The following is a 24,002-nucleotide window of genomic DNA, read 5'->3' as shown; positions in this document are numbered from 1 at the left end:
AACTATTTTGACTATTATATGTCAACAATTAAAATTTTTTTATATGCACGATATTGAAGTCGGTGTATCTATATAATGCGATTGTTTAACTATGACTCATGCAATAACTTTGAAAATATAAAACACTATATAATTTAACATATCATGACAAAAGTTCATAATAGCCTACGTTCTAAAATTTCAAAATTTTTTTTGGTCCTATTCTCTCTTCTACTTAAAATTATGTGAATCTATGTTTTTTTATTTTAAGATTAATCAGCTTAAAAATAAAAAAATATTGGTTTTTAACAACTTTTAAACCAGTATTTTGGAAGTTGTTAACACTTTAATATAAAGAATGGAGGTGAAGCATGGGTCTGTTTAATTTTACCTTTAAGTATTTACGAACCGCAGTACTTCTCCCGGCCGAGTATAAAATTATTACATCATTTCAAATACTAGTTCAAAAGTTTTTATTGACTAGCATTTTCTTATTTTTTATATAGTAATCATATATGTCTCTATTTAAAAAACAAATGTTGATAATATTTTGTAGAAATTGATAAAATATATATTTTATAGGAATATTGTCCTATTCCCATATGGGAACAGGACAATATTTTTTTTGAAAATTTTATAACGTAGAATACTTATAACTTAAAAAAAAAAATTATATTATCTTTCATAGTTTCAATGTTATTGTGTGAGTCATAGTTAAATAATTACTCTGTATTTTTACTAAATTCTAAAAACAATCTAATTATGTGCAAAACGAGCAATTATCTAACGTATATTGTAAAACTTAACGAATTATATTTTTATACAGTGTATAAAAATGGATGAATTTTATCAATTTTTTTTTTTTTTTTGGTGNCAATTTAAAAATTTTTTTTGGTCCTATTCTCTCTTCTACTTCCTTAAAATTGTGTGAATCTATGTTTTTTTATTTTGAGATTAATCAGCTTAAAAATAAAAAAAATATTGATTTTAACAACTTTTAAACCAGTATTTTGGAAGTTGTTAACATTTTAATATAAAGAATGGAGGTAAAGCATGGGTCTGTTTATTTTTACCTTTAAGTATTTATGAACCGCAGTACTACTCCCGCCCGAGTATAAAATTATTACATCATTTCAAATACTAGTTCAAAAGTTTTTATTGACTAGCATTTTCTTATTTTTAATATAGTAATCATATATGTCTCCATTTAAAAAACAAATGTTGATAACATATTGTAGAAATTGATAAAATATATATTTTATAGGAATATTGTCGTATTCCCATATGGGAACAGGACAATATTTTTTTTGAAAATTTTATAACGTAGGATACTTATAACTTAAAAAAAAAATTATATTATCTTTCATAGTTTCAATGTTATTGCGTGAGTCATAGTTAAATAATTATTTTGTATTTTTACTAAATTCTAAAAACAATCTAATTATGTGCAAAACGAGCAATTATCTAACGTATATTGTATAACTTAACGAATTATTTTTTTATACAGTGTATAAAAATGGATGAATTTTATCAATTTTTTTTTGGTGTATGAAATAAGGTATTATTTAAAAATTAGTCAGCGTTCTAAACTGTGTGCAATATATTGGACAAACTATAGTTTCTTTATAAATAGTTGCTGTGTCATATTCAAAACGATTTTAATAATAAAGTGCGTTTGTAGATTGTTTCAATGGAGTATCTTAAGGATACCAAAAAACCAAAGTGTCCGCCTGTCAATTTCATATCAGAACAGTTTTTAAAACAAAAAAGGATCCAAAATTCTAGTCCTGGCTTGTTTGCCGTAAATCTACGGTTTTCATTTCTCTTCTCACGCGGTTCACGGTCGTTTTGGTACAAACGATTTTACACGGGACCGAGACCTGTCGACAGCCCCCCCGCGTGCATTGTTCGCATTTCCCCGAAAGGCTACGGGTTACACGGTGTGCTCAAGAATAATGATTAGAGGCCGATTTAAGTATTCATTTTTTTCATCCGTCTTCCCGTACCGGGATGTTGATGGTGGTGTTTTTGTCTTTTTTTCCGATTTATGATTTTTAATTTAATTATCGTAGCGGATGTGTGGGTCGTAGCCGTCGTGTAGGAGTGCGCGTGTTGGAAGGGTGGTGGCAGCAGGTGACAGCAGGTGACTCGAGTAATGTGTGTGCGACAACGTGTTTCACGCATATTTAAAACGCCACTATAATTACCGGAGCCATCCTATAACCGTGAAGTGCATATTACGCATCAATGTGTGGTCGGTGCTGCCATAAATGCATATGGGAAATAAATGGACAGCCGCGGCAACTGAGCCTCGTCATTCATTCATGTAACTCCCGATGATTTATACCATGTCTCGAGTCATCGTATAAAAGAGCGACTGAGAAATTTAGGGTACAGTAGAGAGAGACGAAAACTATGATCTTTACCCTACTTTGAATACGGCTGATAGACGAGATATTTAAGCGTATAATTTAAAGGAACCCATCAAATTGAGTACTTGGTAATTTTCTTCCACATGCCAAATAATTACCATAGCTAATTTTTAAGTATCAGAAGAGGTTCAAACTATAGACGTATGACACATTAATTCGTCACGCTGCAATGTTAAAGCGAAAAATGTTAAAGTTGGATTTTGTTATACAAATAATAATCATACACAATACGAATCAATGGAGTCATAATTATAATGCTCGTTAGACATTGCATACTCGTTACTTAAAATATTGGTCGAATCCGTAGATAAGTTATAGTTAAAAAATTACTTTTCCTATTCTTTTAGCTTGGTCGCCGATTATTAATGCAGAACGATAAGAACGACGGTTTTTTGTTATTTTGTTTGTGGTGATAACAGTTTCACCGGCAATTAAAGGCATTCGACATTCGGGAGGCAATAGATCTATTTTACAGAGTATTAACTGTGCCATCATCGCAGTATCGGTATCCGGCATAATTTTCACAATATCTAGTTTTCGCTTGTCCATCGGTCTTTCTATACGAACGCGTACTTTGTTTTCGACTAGTATACACAACATCTACGATAAAATTATTGGATTATGCTCAATATAATTCATCAAAATTTACATACTTTTTTTACAAATTCCGTGACATCTTTATTATCAACAACGCTACTGAACGTAATCATGAGTTCTAATGTCTTTATACATTCCGTTTTATTGCCCATCCTCGACTCAGTAATGGCTATCATTATGAGTGCATTAATTTGCCATAAAATGCTACCCGCACTTATAGCATCTTTTTGCAATTGTTTTGCTACTGTTCTGGCTTCTTTCAATTCGTCGGAGTTTATATAACATTTGATTAGTTCGTACTTCAAGTATAGTTTATACATTGTAAAATTAGTCTCGTTCAATTTTTTAGTGAGTTTTCTTATGGAATTCCTATGTAAAGTTTAATAAAATATTAGTTTCTATGAATATCATTGAATCATATTGAATATTGTTATATTTTTTCTACCCAGGATCACAATCATATGGGCCCAAGTATGATTCCTGAAATTTTATATTGTATGAATTTTTCTTAGTATAATTTGTCGATCCGAGCATATGTAATATTCGTTTTTCATTTAATTCATTTGACCATTCTGGAACTTCTCTGAATACTAAGACAAATGTTAATCCAAACAATAGATAAATTGTATTAAACGCTTCTATTGGCGTATACTGATTTACAAGCATATATTCAGTAGCTAACTCTGCTTTTTGTCGAGCTAATGTTACACGACCATTCAAACAATGATTAAAAATAATATTAATATACTTCGATATTTGTAGGGTAACAATGTCTTTTTGTATTTTTATAACATTAGTTTTCCGTTTTTTATTCTGTTCACATTTTAATGTATATGCCGGCTTTTGTTGATGTAAGTCATCCTTTAGATTCATACATAAATTAAAACAAAACTACTTTAGTTTAAGAAATATTTTGAAAACTGAACCTACACTTTTAAAATAAATGTAAGATAATTTAATCGATGACAGTGCATAATAACTTAATTATTACTTTTAATTTTTCTATTGTGTTAAATATTGATTGTATTCGTTCACAAAACGGAAGACTGTGGGAATTATACTTCGATTTTACTGATAATAAATCTAATTGTCGTTTGAGGATCTTCATATTTTCAGTCATCCCACGTAAATATAGAGCATCTTCGGCGGATTCAATTACACTGTTCTTTTTCTTTTTGACAAATGTATTTAAAGATTTACACGATTGAATGTTACTACTCAAGTGTTTATTATTTGCCATATTTAATACTGTACTTCCAAGGCAGTTGAGAATTCCATTTTTTGGCAACGAGTTATTTATGATTTGATCAATCTGTCAAAATAATAGACTATAAGATATTACACCGGCTAAGGAAATAATAAAAAACCATGAATATCGTCGTTTAAGCTTAAAACTTATAATAATAATAGTCTTACTTTTAAAATTCTTTGAATACAATGTGAATTTTTTTTTAACTTGCTACTGAACTTTAAGTAAGATATAAGACTTTTTTCAAAATTTCCGATTTCAAAGTCAATATTAGCTGAATTGATATTTATGTAATCTTGTTCTAAGTCCAGTTTTTCAGCTATATTTTGATGTTCTATGGATCGATCAATCATGAATAATTTTTGATAACACTTGCTGAGATTAACATGCGTTTTTGTATTATTTGGATCATAATGGAGTGCAATTTCATAGCATTCGGCTGCCTTTTTGAATTCATTTCTCTGATAGTATTTATTACCTATTGCAATTGTTTCATTCACCTGATTTAGCCATTGTATTTGAGGTCCGGTAGCTGCGAATCCATCTAATTTTATTTGAACAGTCATTCTTTTTTTTTAATTTAAAAGTACTTTTTTAGTCTGTAATTTTTGGATAAATAAAAAGCCTTTTAACTTGCAATTCATAATTTTATTAAATTATAAATTTGATGAGTTAAATAAAAATTTTATATAATTAGTTTCTATAGTAACGTAAATACATAGAATTTAAAATACATAAAAATGAAATTTATTATCTAATAAAGCACATTTTTTGGCTTATATAGAGTACGCCAATTAAATTTTTCATCGTGTTTTTTTAGTAAAAATTATACACTTATCATGTAACAATGAAATAAAATTGGTTTATTAGTACTTTAAATTAGATAATATCTAAGTTGTTATAAAACATGTTAAAAAAAAAATTAGTTTAAAAACTAAGCGAACCATTTAAAATTTTTAAAACATCCCTTAAGACCAATGTAAATTTTAAAAGTTTTGGTGTATTTAAAACACGCAGTGTTCAAAGCGTAATAACTCTGGATAATTTATTTAATCATTAAAATTATAATTTTGAAACAATGTTGCGTATTGAAAACGTTTGCGTTAATAGTTTATGTACTATTTATATTAGGAATTGCAGTATGATTTAACAAATTTAATCACACATACAATTGTTTAATATGATTAAAACAAATATTGTAAGTTGGGGAGGAAAATTAATTTTTAACGGGAGTATATTACTTGTTGTATAGTAATAATTTCACATATTTTTTTATATAATAGTATAACTAAATAGCTGTCAAAAGAATAAGTCCTTGGAATGTAAATACATGTATACATTAACAATTATGTTATCCAGTGTTTATCATAAATATTGAACAAAATGTTTACAGTTCAATTATTTTAACCTCATACTTCAAACAAAAACATTTATATATATATATATACACTAAACACTGGCTTTTAAAATGTATAAATGGTAATTAATTTATTATTGTCCACTATTTTTCTTCTATAATAATAATTAAGATCGGAAAGATGATTGCATTTATTTCTTTAATGAACGAAGTATGAGTCAACTAATATACAAATCAATTTATGAGGTTTAAAATTCAAAGTTGTTTTGGCAATTTTTTCTTACAGAGAACATATTTTACTCATTATCTTATTTTTTTTATTATTAGTCATTAGGTATTTCCAAACAAGAACCTTTTCTTTTAATTATGTTTTTATAAAAATCATTTGAAATCTAAAAATAAATTCAATAATTAAGAAAATATATTATTTTTCTCTTATAGTATCCAGTAAAAAACATCTATTGAAAATCTTGTCAATAAAATTAACAGTTATAGACAAGAATATGACATTAAAAACTCTAAAAAATTAAAAAAATTATAGATGGCGTAGAAAATTTCATAGATCATTTGACTATTCTAATCTTGTTCACTTGAATATTTCTTGAGTTAATTACCTAATGTACTTTTTATATAGAATTATAAATTAATTTTCCAATTATATAGAATGTCTTATGATATTTACCATAAGAAAAGTATGTGAATTTGTTAGATCATTGTATATAAATACCTGTATATAAATATAGAGAAATATATCATATGCAGAAGCATGCATAGTATTTTAGTTTGTGTTAGATTGATAATAGATCATTGGGGCTAAATAGGGGGAGAGGGGTAGTAAAACTCTAGAACTCTCTCCTTACTTACGTCACTTGCTATATACTTGCATTTTTATATACTTACCATATACCACATTCAGGAAACATTTAATATAAATTGCTGTCAAAAGATTTTAAATAACATTAAAAAAAAAATACTTTTAATATATTGTAAGAATTTAATATCCACTACCAAATTATATTCTGAGAATATTTCAAAATATTCCGGCTATATTCCTGCAAATCTGTACTTAGGAAGTCGGTGGATTATTCTAAAAGCAACTACAACTCTTATTTCCTTAATTATACATTCATTAGTAGTTCTTTAATTTATAAGCTTAATACACGAATAAATACTTAATAATTTATAGTTTTAATTATTGCAAGTCTTTTTTTTTTACAACCGTTAAATTGGTTAATACCAATTGGATTGATGTATCCTAAAAAAATTATAAATGCAGTAGTTTCCCGATGCCTTCTGCACTAGAAACATAGTGACTTTTCATCATCGTAAAAGCGCACGTATTCGGTCACCCATCCGTTCACTTACGGCGGCTAAACACTAGAGTCAACAACTAATGTTACCACCGCCCAACTAATAAATTTTAGTATAATATTAATATTTAATAATTTAAAATTGTAAATTATACGGAGAATTTATAAAAAATTATAAAGTAGTTGTATATTTCGTTACTTCTATGGTAAATGTCTATAAAATTTGAAGGGAATTATACAAACATTTTTGGAAAATAATTTAAAATAATTTGGTCTAAACTAGTCTACAAGAAATTTTAATCATTAACAAAAGTATTCTTTTTCTAAATCAATTTTTGAGCTGATTCCAAATCAGCAATTAGATTTTTTCTGCGGCCTTTAATTTTTGAGATTATTATTAATTAGTAAAAAACGAGTATTTACATAAAAAAAAAATAAAATAAAATAATCAAAACAATCTTGGTTAAAGTGTAATTCAACAAGACATCAATAAATAAAACTATTAGTGTAACTAGGTTCGGAATATAGTTCTAAGTATTTCAATTGTATACCAAAACAATATTTGTTGTCTAATTTTTAATATATTGTACATAACATAAGCTTTAATTTAACATATGTTTAAAGGACGCACTATTTTCTCAATTACAAAAATTGTTCAATATTGTATTTACTTTGCAAATAAATTGAGTAATTTATGTTCATGTATATAGTCTTCCATTTTATATTGGAGCTAATAACTTTATGGAATATTTAAATCTAATTGATAATTAAAATCATTAATATTTAATAAATAAAAAAAAACAAATGAATAAAAGTAATAAAAATTGTTAAATATTCTGAAACAAATAATAATAAGTAATCGACTTCGAATATCAAATAATATCAATTATAAAAATATTTTGCTTATTTGTGTATCGAAAAAAAAATTCAGTTTTTCCAAATTTGATGTTGATTCAGCCCATTATTATTTAATGGAAATTTAGCGGAACGCGATAAACCAATATCACTGTACTAATTATTTAATATTAGTTCAACATTTTGATGATCTGTGGTAGGGATTAATTTATGAAAAAAAGTGGGATTAGACATCCATAAGTAAATTAATCAGTAAAAACCATTTACTTATTAATTTATTGAAATATGTCAAGCTAACATTTAAAAAAAGATTTTTCAGTAGCTGATTTGGAAACTTTTTAAATAAATTTTAAAATTCTGTTAGAAATATTGCATGTTTGTTATCATATCTAGATAGCTAAATTACTACATAATATTTTATTGTTATATTGTGTAACTATATCGACTGGTTTCATACTTTACGTCCAGTTATTGTTTTTTAACGTTCGAATCATAAAAAAGATTAATGTGGATTGGAAGTGGGTTTGTTTTTAATGCTTTGGAAAAATTGCCCCAAATAGCCTTATGAAATAACTTTTATTACTTTATAAACCAGAAAATGCAATAGGATCTTAGAGTAGTTTGTTGGGTAGTTATTGTACAGTTCAGAAAGTTCGTATGGATAATCTATTGTGAATTAAATAATAAATCATACGTAAAAATTTTTTTTATTGTTACGGCCTCGACTTTTTAGTTTATTTGCCAACGCAAAAATTTCGGTTTTATTTTTTAAACATTTCTAATTAAGGTATATATTGAATTTAGTATTATACCACTTTCATCTAGAAGCTTATGAAAATATCGGAAAATTTTCGAGTAATCGGAATTAACTTTATTCGTCATGAAAATCAACAATGAGTAAAATAGGAGTTTTGAGCGACTTATTTTAATGATGTCAGACATAAAATACGTGTACTATTAGGAGTCTTGAAATGGTCGTCTAGGAGATATTTCGTTAAATAATACTTCAACTTTCAAAGACGCTCACAGGTGCGCAACGGGATCGTTTCAGGTAGAATACCCTATGCGAGTAAACGTGAATAGTAGACACGCCAGTTGATGCCACGCGACTACGGCGACACACTTCACAAGAGCATTAATGAGGTCCAAATCTGTGGCGAGGCGACTTGCTCAAGGTAATAAAAAATTTGAAAAATCGTAATACGTTGCGCACTACATTACTAATAAAATATTGTCATGTCACTTATCGAAGTTCAAAGAATTGCATTTACAATTTACTTAGCATTATAAAAAGAATAATTTATTTAATGTTCAGACATGTTTATTATCAAGAATATAATATGCACTTTTTAAAAATTAATATTACTAATTTTTTGCAAATAATTATTATTTTTTTAATCACTTTTTATGAAAAAAAAAAATTTAATTAAATTTGCTATGTAAATTAAAATTGATATTATCAATTTTATTTTTAATCATATATGTAATATCCGAATGTATAATTTAACTTCAACTGGGTATTTAATTTTACCACTTACTATTTTGACATATTTAATATCAGTATTTAATACCCTATTGAAGAAGTTTATTTTTAAGTATTGTCCTTATTACTACGGAAAGTTCTAATGTCTTTCCAAATTACTTTGTGTAAAAAAAAAAAATTTAATCGTTTCATAAATCTAAAAGACAATTAATTATATATATATATATTATTATTATTATTGAGAATAAACATAAAAAGATCACGAGATAAAATAAAAATAAACATTTTAATAGTTTTATTATTATAAGTTATTCTATTATTATTTATGTTTTTAAAAATTGTTTTTTATTGACACTTAAAAATTTTGTCAAGAGATTTTCCATTTTTCTATATGCGTTGCTAGTTGTTACATAAGGTGTTCACCGATTTCCTATTTACAATATATGTTATACATCCATATGTATTTTCATTTTTTGTTATGTTTGTTTCAGTCTATGATGATTAAAGGCATTATTTAATATATTTCGAAAATACATGACTTAAAAAAAGGCATAATTATAGTTTTATTTTGCAAAGGCTGTATCGTTAAAATCTTATTTCTTTTATTTACTAATAATTTTATACACCTTAATTTTTTTAATTTCTTTTATTAAATATAATTTAAAGTGTGCCTTGTAATAATACAGAACCATTTAGTCAAGAATCCACAATAATAATTATCAAAATTAACTTTTTTTTAACTTAATAAATTGCTGGCACTTATTTTAAAAGTGATCTAAGTAGTTAAATACTTGATAAACTTTTTACACTGTGAACAAAAACTAAATAATAGTAAAATTGACATTGTGGAGTTCAGTATCAATTTCTATTTATCGAATTAACACCTTTATATTAAAATTTAAAATAACATTCATCTTCATTTTTATAACGATTTACTTAATTATCTGACAAAATTGTTTGTAGTAATATTTTTATAAGAAATAGTTATTTTGCTGTAATATTATAAATAGACGATAAAAAATTATCAAATTTAATGCTTTCATAAATTATTGAAAAAGTATAGTAATTATTCTGAAAACGTGTGTATATTGGTAGTAGTTAAACAATTTAAAAATTGTCAGTCATTAATGGGTAAATAATTTTTTCGTAAACTAGGATATAACATATTTTTTTATCTTTCGAGAAGTTTTATTTCTCGGAAAAACTGTTATTGGAGTTCGTTTAAAATATGCAATTTATGTCATGTCCATCCACAAGTCGGTCCCTTTTATATCTCTGACCTTTGTGATTCCCATGTTTGTCATACGTACACAGAGACACATATGTTGGGATAAATACTAGTTTAAGGCAGGCCGTGGACAACGGTGTCCAGCGGATGTGTCCGATTTCACGACCTGATGTACATTATTAATCATTCATCGTTACACCGTCTTATCCCCTGGCCACAGGATAATATGCAACGGAGTTCTTCGTTTACGCCAAAATTCCGAGAAAATCACGCAACATCGTAAAAATATTCTACACAAGCGACGAGTCCACACGTGTTTGTCTAGTTTAAGTAATTCGAATCAATTAGGTATGTCCATCAGCCAAATAATAACGGAAAAATTACATGTATATTATTTATAGTGTCTACAAAAAATATGTTTTGTTCATATTCGATGAAGGGGTCAGATTAGTTTTGATTTTTAATTTAGCGTTTAGAAAAAGTTTTAAAATGATCTTTATTGAGTTTAATGTTATTCAATATTGACACGTTAAAGTATTCTTACTTTTAACGTTTGATAACATTAAAACGTTATACAAAGTTTACATTTAAAATTATATTGATGTTTCACGTTTAACATTTTAAGAAAATAATTCACTATAAAATACAATTCAAATGTGAGATTTGTTATTACTTTTAGCCTAAATAAATTTTTTTAAATATAACGTTTAAAAATAATATATTTATTTTTCAATGAGTATTGTTATACTTAATTCATAATATTATATTTTATGATATTTTATTTTATTGATATCCTGTGAATTTCTTTTTTGATTATGTTGTGACAAGGTTTTTTTTTAAATGTTGGCATAACGTTTCTTACTCCTGATTCAAAAAGATTATCTTCAAAAGTCTATTCTTGGAATTCTTGTGAAATTAATTTTTAGCTTCGATGCAAAGATGAGAAGGTATTCATTTTACTATTTTTGTAAAAAAAATTTTTTATATATTTTAACTTTATAAAGCTATAACTATTTGAAAAATGTATGGATCATTATATTTTTTTTAAGATAACTTCTATTTATATATTAATATATTACACTTATAAATCATAAAACTTGTAATTAGAATATAAATAAGGAAATAGGAGATCATGTAGCTTTTAGAATAATCTACCAATTTTTTAAAATTAAACACTATCTACGGATTTGCATCGAAGCGCTTTTTATGGTAGTGATTTTAATCTATACTGCACCCAACAATGCCACGTCTCAATTGTGCCGCGACCTCACTGTGCTGAATTATCTTTTTATTAGAATTACTATAATATAGGCGTTTATAGAATTCAGCCAAATGGGATTTTTTAGAGCTGAAATTCCAATTTGGTTAAATTCATTGTCAATGAGAAGCAAATACTATTTTATTCTATTTGTCATAACAATAAAATTTATTTATTATATTTTATTTTTAATCAAGCCAAATAAGCTTTGTAATAATTTTGAAATATTTTTCCCTTAATTATTTATGGAATCGAAAAACAATTTGATTTGGCTACAGATACAACTTTTTTGTCTAACATTAAGATAAAAACAAGACGAGGATGAGGAAATATTCGAATTTAATAAGGAATTCATTTTGCAGGTTTACAGAGTAATAGGTTTATAGAAGTCAAATTTTTAAATTTGCTTATACATAAGCTGTGCAGGAAATCTCGTCCGCCTTCGCCGTTGCAGTTTTAACGTCTAAAATAGACACATAGACACGTGTGTGAGTGTGCAAATTCAGCTGCTTGGGTATAGTTTTCTCTTAATAGACTGAGGGACGTCTGCTGACCAAATGACCGCACGTACCAATGGTAATTAATGAGCATTACTGTCGGGTGGTTCCTTCATGCTATGCACTTCATCGAGACGGGCTAATACTTTGAAAACCATTTATATTGTATGAATTTGTAATTATTTTCAATGTGTATTTAAGTCGACAAGAATATAATTGTTATTATTTACTTAGGTAAATTTGAAGATAGCAAAATAACTGTCACGTTGCAGCTTAATTATACTTATTTGTTGACGAGGGGAGTAATTGAAAATTTGACTTCTGTTTTACTTGTGTACACAATCATACAATTTATCGTAGATATTTAATAGTGCTTTGGACACAGTAGAGACTCATGTATAGAAAATAACAACAATAATAATACTTTAATAACCTGCGGTGGACATGAAACGCGTGGGTGCGTGACACTCTGTCTGGACTATAATATTCCATCATGGAAAAGCACCGAAGGGTAGAAGTGGAGTTGGGCAGTATGCTTGTGTCGTCAGCCAATCATTAGTGTAACGGCCGTCCGGAAGGAACCAAGTTTCCTGAAGAGATAACACGGTAGCGACACGACAGTTCACGTGCGCGATTATGACGTGAGAAGTCCAAAGGAAAAAACAAAAAAAAAAAAGTACACAGAAATGAAAAATTTATCATATAAACAGATCTATCGGACGGTATATGTCACATGGACAAATAGAAATTTGACCTCCATAAAAACTTATTGCACGCAAAAGTCCATTAAACCTTGGAAAATAAAAGTACGTTTCGCTGTTAAATGCAAATTATAATCAATATGGAAATATTTTTATATTTCATTCTTTAGAAATCTGTTTACTGGGATTTCATTCCGAGATCAGTGTGTATTACGTTTGAGAACTCAAGTAGGTTTTATTCTTTTTTTTTTTTTTGCATCGGCCGGGTGATTAATGCGGACGAACGTTTTGCCACCGCGTGCGACATGTGGCCAAATTGAAGAGGCCTCTCGTTATGCAATAATCGGGGGCACGTGGTACGTTAATAGTGTAATTTATTATTCTACTTGGTTTTTTTGTTTCAAACAATAAACAAAAAAAATGTGTTTTTGTTTGCACTGAATTTAATAAAAAAAATCGTTTTGATATCGTAAGTGTGGCCACTCGTGAAACATTATAGTGCGTGTCATTTCCTTTGCATTTTGATATGTAGTTTACGGATTATAAAATTAAACAACTTCATAGACTGAATATGTATGCGATTTCAATCATGTGTACCTAACTTATTGTAACGACGAGAACTCAAGGGATTAGTCGTGTTCATTGATTGTTAACCACTTAAGTTTCTATTATACATTTAAAACCGCTAACGGTTTTATTATGATATTAACATAATAGTAGTTAGTATTTTTTACTAGGTTTACAGAAACAATTAGTACCTACTCGAGATATTATCAACATAAATTTGAGTGAAAAAGAACGAATTTGTTTGTCATTTATTTACTTATTATTCTTTTTAAATACCATTTTCAAATAATAAGGTCGGGGGAGTAGGGTTTGTACCTTTCGTGCCTCCACAAATAAGCGTTTTTAATCATATAGCTTGTTCTTGTGGCGTAAATTTTGAACTTTATAAACATTTTTAATGATACAGTTTCATAAACGTTCAAAATATTTCTTCAGTGTAAGTGTAAACAGTTTTTATTAAATATTTATAGTTAAATAAATTAATGAGTGTGTGTGTGATACATGTACTGGTATACATTTTAATTTGACGTGCATGCATTTTATACTTGAATATTTGATTTTAAAAATATATAGATTTTAATTTAATTACTTTTGTAAATCAAATAGTATAATTTTTGTTTTAATTTTACTAGAGGAATAATTTTTTTTTACGAAAAATATTCAGTACATTTTGACTTCTAACTAACAGTATTTGATATTAAAGAATTCAATCATATAATCTATATGAATGTTATCTAATAAAAACGTCACATAATATTGCGTGGCATGCGTTTAAAAATTTCGCCGTGTTTTTGTCCTCGTACGTTCTGTTTTATGCCACGTAATTGACGGCGGGACATTGGAAAACAGTTGTCTCGACAGTGAAAAGGAACTTTTTGACCCTCTCGACGTAGTTAACGACCGTGTATTTTTCTTTCTATATGTCCTCCTCCCCTACAGTAATTTATCATTATTCGGACGGCACACTGTCCCTGACAACACTATCCCATCAATATCATAATAGCTTCGATCATATTGAACAGTAAAACTCCCGTAGAAAATCGTGAAATCATCTGGCTAACGAACATTTCCAAAGTGAACTCGAAATAAAATATGTTTTTGTTTTGTCGGTTGTTATTGTCATCGTTGTGAGATAAATGGTTGATAAAGGATACATATAGAACGTTACTTACGGTTATGCATTTAATCTTATCGAGTTTGGTTTGCCATTGATTTTATTAATTATTAATAGCCGTGAAGAGGCCATACTTATACAAATACCGGTTGTTTTTATTCAAACATATTAATCCGTTACGGTTTATATTCAAATTGTTTTGAACTACGCCTGTCCAAACAATACGAACGATGAGTCGAGAGGGAACCCTTGTCTTTGCTCTGTGACACGGAAACGAATTCCCATCGTGCTATTTAATTACGAACATAACGCGGATTATATTAACAGATCATATCGGTTCCCTCAAGGGCGGTTAAACGTTTGCAGGACTTTTGAATGAGAATCTAATTGATGAAGAAACAGTACTCGGGTAATAATACATTTTATGTGTCTTGTTGTGAGTACCTTCTCAAACAATACATCCATCTCCTCGATGCCGTGTTAGTGAGGTGCATAAGACAATGTAAAGAATATATTTTGTTTTAATGTCGTTTATTTCATTGTATGAATAAATGGTAATATAATTATGCACCTGAAAGGGTTCAGTTAAAAACAAAATCTATCCCCTTTGCTCGTAAATACATTCGTATATTTTTTGTATAACTTAAAAATCAATCGAATGACTAGCGCTATGATATTTATAATTACAATATCTCGGACGGTTTTATAACTATCAAATAATTTGAATATGTAATATTACAATATCAACTGTATTTAAATGATTCTTTTCTTATGATCAAGTACTTAATTTGTGTATATATTCGGTACTCTTATAATTTACATATAGTAACGTTTCTATGCATATTAAAACGAGATAGAATTTTAATATTAACGACAGAATATAATGGTATTGTTGATACATAAAATGTATTCTGTGAATAGTATCATTTTTTTATTATTTGTTATGACATAACTATTTACTTTCAGGGCTTAAAGTGACTAAAAAGCACAGAGTGGGAGGGGTCTATATAATCCCCATACTATAATAAGCTATTTATGTATGTATTATTTCATAACTGTTTTGTTGAGTGTTAAGCAAGTCCGGATAAAGACAATTTGAGGCCCGGGATATAACGTTTAAATATTGGCGTTATTTAAGTTTTTTCAAATAATTGCTTAAATTTTCTATAGTTTATAAAAATGCTAAACTTTGAATTATGAAATTTTTACCATTTTATTTTTTAAACAGTAAAAAAAAATCATATCAATATTTAATACTTTATTATTAATAATTCATCAAAAATCGTAAAAAGTCCAAAGTAAAATGACGATTCACTGTTTGAAGGGAAATTTATCTCAGAAAATGAGTGAATTTTTTTAGGGTCTCAGTATATGTTAAATATGGCATTATAAATAAACATTGAGTATAGTATTCATACTATACTATAGTACCTATACACAATTATGTAAATTTAGTATTATAGCAGTGTAAGCACTAGGTTTTGCATGATTCGGGACAAATTATAATTGCAGGATACCTTTGCTAGGAGGGTGAAGTGAAGTGGGACAGATCCTCCTAGTAAAAATGATTACATGACAAAGATGACAATTTTTTTCGTTTGGAAATGAAATTTTTCTTTTATACATGTCCTTTCCTAAAAACAAAGCTCTAACTACGCCACTGATTTTATGTCTCAAATCTTATTGTCGTGAATATAGTCATTTGATACTTAGCAAACTTAAATAAATGATTGAGTATATCGCAGTATTTGAAACATAAATTCCAAACAAAACTTTTTGACGAACTAATAAGTACCTAAGACGAAGTTGATAGAAAAAACAATCAAACTTAAGTTTCCGCAAAGGAAATTAAGCGGGTGTCGAGTAATTTCCTGTTGGTCACGATTATTTGGCGTGGTGTCGATGTGTATACATTTTATATAAACATCAAACTTACTCGGTAGAATCCTTTTGCGGTTTCGTGACGAGCTTGGTGGTGTGTCATGCGAGATAGCGTGATGTGTCAATTACGTACACGTGACGTACTTTAATTGGGATTTAAACGAGAGTATTGAAGGTATCCGTGGAAAGCGCAGAAAAGAAGAGAGAGTAAATTTGTTCGGATGCGATGTTAGTATTGACGAAAGGAGAGGTTTCACTGGTGGGAAAAGAGGGTATTGCAGTTGTTTGACGATTTACGGGTGTAGCCGGTTATAGTTGGAAATAACAGAAAAGACAGAAGTCGTGGGGGGGTGGTGTGAAGGGGATCGCGAGCGAGTCCCAGTAGTAGTTTGCAGAGAGCAAACAAAAGTGACACGAAGTACGGCTAAAATGGATTTATTAAAGGCTTCGTCCCGTTGTTCCTCTTTTCAATTAATTTCATTGGCTTCCGCCACTTAATTTATCGCCGGCGCGTGTTGCCTGTGTATTACAGGTATATATATATATATATATATAATATGCAAACAACACTGGCGCGGCAGAGGTGAAAATGATGGCAATGGAAAAAAACACAGGTGTACGTGTGTTGTGTGTAGGTACACAACACACATACACCTGAATTTATACACACCGATGTATTTATTATTACCTTCTTCATTTCCCATCGCTGTATCGATCCGCATTAACGTCTCGGCTCTCTCCCTCGTCCGTAGCCTCTGTAAACTTAGTAGTCACAAGTGAACTTGAAATTAGTGTTGTTAATGTTAATTATTAAGTATATGGATGCGCTCACTGGCCAATGATGTTACGGCTAAATCAAATGTTTTAACTATTCAGTGTTAGCTGTACATAGAACATAAAATTTATGTGTTAAAAAAAAGTTGTATGTATGCTAATAAATGAAGTGCATATCTATCTGTTTTTTCCTTTCGCGAAGTACTTTGGTCACTCAATAAAAATTTCATGTTAAATTTTAAGTAGGTCAATCAAAATGACGCAATTATCTATCACTCTATTGTTTGGAATTATTTTCACTCCGTGTATTTTATTCGCTGCGCCACCGACCAGTGATATCGATTTCTAATACGATTTGTGTTATCTGCTTGTTATAGTTTTACATTTATGTCGATAATGTTTAGTGTATAACGTGTAACGGATGGCTAGGACAATAAATCAGAGACTATATATAATTCTGTGCATTTTAAATGCATGTCAGCGGTATTGAAACATTTTTTTAAGTGCAATTTTTCCAATACTAGATAAGTTTCCAGACAACTTTACTGCCACGCGATTTACGACTCAACGACCATCGCTGTTACGCGCATGAGTGTGTGTTTTTTTAATATTGTTATCGCCCGTACGTGTCTTTGGATCGTTTTGAGTTCACGGGACCATATAAAATGGATAGTAGACCAGTAGAAAGACATTGAGTTGAGACATAACAAACGGTGGCAATAAAAGTTAAATAAAAAATATCCAGACTATGGCGTGTGATGTGGGTAGGGGTACAACTCGGTTAAATTGCCTTTGACCACATGTCTTAAAGCGTTTTCCAATCATAAATATTCATATGTATATTGGACGAAATCAGAAGCGCCATAGAAAAAGGAACTAACTAGCGTAAAACAACCGCAATCATATTTTAAAAGCATAATAAAATTAATTGAGTATCTAATTTTTTAAAATTGAAACAACTATTAATTTCTTTTGAATTAGATACTATAGTTATGAAAAAAAAAAAAATAATCCATCATAATAAAAAATATATATTTCATACGTGAATTTTTGTTCTAAGTATGTGAAAATTTGAATTTAATTTATATTGTATTTCACGATGTTTTAAATATAAACTTAAACATTTACGTTTAAAATAATCGTATTTCCCTTTATTTATTTAGAGCACGTGTATAGTCTACAAATATGTTATCTTTCGCTATTTTACTGTTCATAAATCAAATATATTTTATACTAGTTCAAATATATCAAATCGTTGTTAAAAACAAAAATTAAAATTTACTAGTCTAAATTCATATCTGTTTTTGGTACCTGCTTATTTGTCTTCAACTCTAGTCCAAAAGATTAGGAAATGCTAAGTTGGCAAGAAGCGCTGAATTGTTGAGTCTCTAAATCACATATGTATGTCTATAGACGGTTAGGAGAAGCAATATGTATAAACATTATTATCGCCAATTCGTTAGTCATTAACTTATTATAATACACAGTACTATACATGTATGTATAAATTGTGTGCGCGTGCTAGTATTGTTTTGCTTAGTTTTTAGTATCATATCGATGACAACATAAGAGAACAATACTAATTTGTCTACGATGCGCAAAATCGTTATCAATTTACCATTCGCCGTTCGCAGACAACTAACGTTTATATATCTATATACAGACTTATTGAAATATATATTTGAAGAACAATACATATCATAGTGTAGTTATCAGAAAAATTAAATTTAATAATTATTATTTAACTAAAAAACAAATTATTGCTTTGGGATGTTTGGGAATACGTTATTCGTTTACTATGTTAACAGATATAATAAAATCATACCTAAAATAATTTTGGAAACAATCCCATGAATATTTTTAATAGAAAAAATAATAGTTTTTTTTTTTTTGAAAACAGTTGGAGACCATTTTTGATTTGTCTCATTATATATTTTATAGCGCATAAGTGCATATAGAACCGCAATAAGATGTGTAAAACGATACGAACCGGATGCTTCCCACAAAAACTTCAAAAAGACAAGAGAAACGAGATAATTATCGTCGTGAGTCCCAGTGACCAGCAGACACTAAGATAATGAATGGGCACAATGGTCCCTGCAAGCCTCCCCGTGAGGTTTTCGGGACCTATTTAGCGTGGCCAGCGTGTTAGAAACGTATATCTATCATCCTGTACACATTATAATGTATATGTGGAATCCGCGTTTTTATGCGCTCTGGTACATGAGGTGTTCTTCGATTCACCTGTTGACAATTAACTGAATAAGACCTTCGTAGTAGGACATGTGCGTTGATTGATGGCCAAACGAAATGGTGAACATTCACCTTAACCATAAAGGATTATTAGCCGATGTACAATATTGTTGTTATAATATGTTGTGTGGATGCATCACACAACTGTCGAATTTCACAATGGGATGCGTGCAGTTAACATATTGAAAATAAACGTGTCAAAAAGAAGATGAATCGGACTGAATATCACAAAAGTGTTTTTCTGTCACCCTGTTTGTGGAATTTCTCTCGCGATTTTAATTTTTCGTTATGGTTTAAACACGATCCTCCGTCGGGATCGAATGAAATTTGTCCGTAACACTCATATACATAAATTTTCAAATTATTGCCTTGACCGTGAAATATTTATTGAGTATATAATATGACATGAATTATATATTTTACACGCTGCTCACCCAAAAGTATTGCGAAGAAATGATCTATGTATGAAGCTGATAACTTTGGTTGAATTTGTCTTTGTTCCTTAAGTAATTGATAAGTTAACATGATTAAAATAAATAATTGAATAATATTAAAAGAAATCGTAGACAGAAGACAATATTAGAGGGTGTGAAGTAAGTTTTGCCGACTTAAGTCCTTAACGAGTAAAAAAGCTTACAATTTATCCTAAAAATACCGACCGCTAATGACTTTGATGAATGTATAAAGGGGTGAAACAACCCCATCCACCCAATAAAATCTCCCTTGCTAAGAGATTTAATTCTATCAAAAAGAAAAAATAATACATTTGATAGTTTCACTCAATTTTTCTCATCATTCATCCTAATAATTATTCGAGTAGTGTATTTAACTTTTTAAATATATTATTTAATTGTCGATATTGTCTAAAGAGTTGAATAAAAACAAACGCATAATTTTGCGCATATTATTTGCAATGATCTTACAACAGGAAAATAATGTTTTTAATAATTTATTGACATTTTACGTGTATTCGGTTGTCCGTATCCGTCACTATGCATAATGATCCTCAATTCTAATTTTTTTTTTACCAAAAGCAATTGTTCGTGTAAATGTTTTAGTCTAATTGGGTAATTTACTTGCATGAAATACTCGATTACCGATGAATGTTTCTTCAGACAATTACCAACACTAAATTTGTGTACTTCGTTAAAAGATATCACCCTAAAATCGTATTTTATTAGTATTACAAAAACATTCTCAACTGCTAAAACTCAATAGAGCGTATAAGAAAACAATGAGCGGAACGTTCGACACGATATTATCCGACATCATTTAACTGTTGCTTATTTGTTATTAAATATCTCTTTAAGTTTTTGTGTTAAAATCTGTTTTATATAAAAATGTATACCCACCAATCGAATCTAAATACAATGAAAGTTTAGTTTTACTTCGTCTATATTTCCATAAAACTACCATGCCTAGATAATTAAAAAAAAGGTGATGATCAGTGTAAACATAAATAGTTATCGCATTGTTTCGATTCTTGAAATTCAAGTTCAACATGACGTAATGTAACCGAGTTTTTTAGATTGTTATTTTAGCGAAATGGTTGTATACCAAATAAGCGCAAATCCTCTTTTGTTATTGCGTATTGTCGTATCATCAAGTACCGAGTAAAATAGAAACGTTATGTATAGTAATGATTGTCAACACTTGATATTGAAAAAATTGGTTCCGTGTGCTATTTTACGACTAGGCCCTATCATTAATTATTATGATTGTTTGCGTGCTCGTTATCTGAAATGTAATGGAAAATAATAATTTAGTACAATATAAAAAAGCGAATGACATACATAAAACAAAAACACTGTTGTTGTTATTATCTGCAGAAGCGGCGCGTCGTGAGAACGGGCAGATAAAATTCTCCTCATCTAACTAAACAACGGGTTCGCATTGTGATGCATTTTGGCGACCAAACAATAACCGAAATAATAGTACTCACTATATTACTACATCGATTTTACCGTTTTTATATGTTTTAATACATTTCGTTGGTTCAAACGAGAAACACACTTTGGTGACGTAATGTTATACTGTTTTACCAATCGAACAATAGTAAAAATTGCGCAGGATACTCGAAAAGTCACTACAGTAATTACACAATTAATAGGTACACGTAGAAAAGTCGTGGCCCTTAATGCCGTAAACTAATAGTACTTCACGACCATGTCGGACAATGACCGTTGTGTGTGTGTATCTATAATATTACTAATATGAAACAACATTTACAATGGTGTACTAAGAAGAATGTGCGCTTTCAAACCTATAAGTTGTACGGTAATGTATTATGTATAAAACGACGTGTTTTAATTGTTGTTGTCGAGTGTGAGTGGTGACAGATTTGTGTATGGATATGACTCCCGTGCGGCCTTACAAAGCACCGTCGTAGCTATAAAGTCATCGTGCGATGGAATGTAATGGAAACTCCCTGGTAAGTAGTATTAAAGCGGCCAAGAGGCCTTTTTTTTATGTTCCGGAAGCCGTCAACAGTCCTCTTACCGTTGTCAACTACCGTCGATTCGTTTATAGAGGAGGACATGAGATGTATACACGTACACGGCGATTTATGTATTATTATATTATATTATTACTACCATTATTGTTTTGGTCTATTATCGAGTGTATATGTACGCCATCAAGTGGCCGATCGACTGATGAAATTATCCCACGTTGTGTCGCCATATTTTTTTTATAGTTTTTAATACTCGAACGCTACAGAGATTTCCGTGAGAAAATAATCAAGATAGTATGGTAGTATGTTTGATTTTAACGAAATGCACAAGAATGTAAATTTCTTTATGCGTTTGTCAATTGAATTATTTCATCAACGCGATCATGATCAATTATAATAATTTAATGATTATCCAGCTACGTCGATCCCATAAACGATGTCTGCCATTGGCCAAATGTATTTGAGCATTTAGAAAATAATGAAAGTAAGTAATTTTATTAAAGCGGGATATTCGAAAGTCGTTTAAAAAATAATCATTGTTCGAAATATTTCATTTGAAAAATAAAAACAATTAGGAGAGTTCTAGGTAGTAATATTTGCACTACCGTTCCAAAACGTCTTTATGTCAGTAATATCTGTCGACTGTGCGATGGTGGCAATTTTTTACGGTCTGAACTTGTTAAAGGCTATCTGTAATTGAAATACGTGACGTTATACTCGGGGCACGTTATTTACACACGTATAAACACCATGCACACGCACATTAACGGGGGCCCGCCACCGGCGTTGGTCGGGGAAATGACAGGTCGCCGAGAGCCAATACAGCGGCCCATTGGGCGCAGCTGTGTGACAAGAGACGACGACGGATCGTAAAATCATTATTATCAACCGGGTTGACCTTTCGCTGTCCCCGTCCACCTTCTCCACGAGCGCAGTAAACGTTGCTCGGCGAGAGGGAGGAAACGCGCTGGTCGGTACGTTTTTTTTTTATGGCCCGAAAATAAACCGCGACGGATTCGGATGAGCGAAGAGCCAACCCGAACGTCAGCCGCTTTGGCACGTTTGCGTGTAAGAGGTTCTCAGATTTCAAAAATACGTGTCTTCTACCAGTTTTCTTCGACGATTTTTGTTTTTAAATCATATTTTCGTAAAAACGTCACCGTTTTTATTACGGACGGCCGCGAAAACTAACATAATAAAAACTACGCCGAGTAAAACTGTATAATTTCATTTGTGCTTGTCAAATTCGAGTATAAATTTTGTTTATCTATACGTTAGAGTTTGACAATAATTTCCGGCAATAAACATTTAAGTTTTGTCGTGTTTTTTACACTTGTTAAATAATCATTTATTAATTACTCGTTACGTATGCATACGATTTTTTCAACACTTGCGCGGCTAATGACGACATTTGTTACAATCAAACTAGTGTTTTTACGCCGTTAAATACACAGAAGCGTTTAAAGATCGGGGAACAGGTTTCTTAAGTATTGTCTTTTGAAGCGTTAAAACGGATTACACGGGCAAAAGCATCCCGAGATGGTTTACTTTTGCGAGTAAGGGGCAAGGAAAATGATTAACTGCTCAAGAAGTCACAGTCAGATGAGCCGCAAAAAGACGGTGGCGGCGGTAAAGTGGTTGTAAACATGACAAGAACAGAGGCAATGCAGCACCGAGACAATGTAATAAGTCCATGATAGCAACAGATAAATCATAAACCGGGTCGCGGCATCTGCTGCTGACACTATACAGCGTCCCGACGCCTTAACCCTCCACGGACCCGCACGCCGAGCTCTGTGCGACCCACGCTAAAATCCCTTAATTCAGTTTTGCATAACCTCTTCCTAGTTTATTTATTTCAACCTTTTTTTCTTCGTCACGACTCGAGTAATTTCAAAGGTTCGCCGTTATGTTGACGAGTTTTCCGCGTGCCCATTTAAATCGCAAATGAGTTTCGACCGAGTCGAGTTCGTATTGTATTTAAATAATTATAAGGGTAAAACACGAGTTTACAA

General features: G+C 30.0%; 1 protein-coding gene across 2 annotated transcripts in view; it reads left to right on the top strand.

Annotated features, from left to right (window-relative positions):
* The window catches only part of LOC126905676 (histone-lysine N-methyltransferase MECOM), a 71,430-nt gene that overhangs the window by 8,560 nt on the left and 38,868 nt on the right, over positions 1–24,002 (top strand). The window contains exon 1 of one of the 2 annotated variants that reach the window (XM_050685615.1): positions 8,862–8,954. The exons of the other annotated variant lie outside the window; for it this stretch is intronic. Coding sequence (XP_050541572.1) covers positions 8,918–8,954 — 37 coding nt within the window. The 5' untranslated portion in view covers positions 8,862–8,917. Of the gene's footprint in view, positions 1–8,861; positions 8,955–24,002 lie in introns of those variants that run through there. 2 annotated transcript variants of the gene reach the window in all.

This window comes from Daktulosphaira vitifoliae, unplaced genomic scaffold (genome assembly GCF_025091365.1).
Source record: "Daktulosphaira vitifoliae isolate Bord-2020 unplaced genomic scaffold, ASM2509136v1 Scaffold_1, whole genome shotgun sequence".
Classification (NCBI taxonomy): Eukaryota; Metazoa; Arthropoda; class Insecta; order Hemiptera; family Phylloxeridae; genus Daktulosphaira; species Daktulosphaira vitifoliae.
This window is presented reverse-complemented; position numbering and strand designations above follow the sequence as displayed.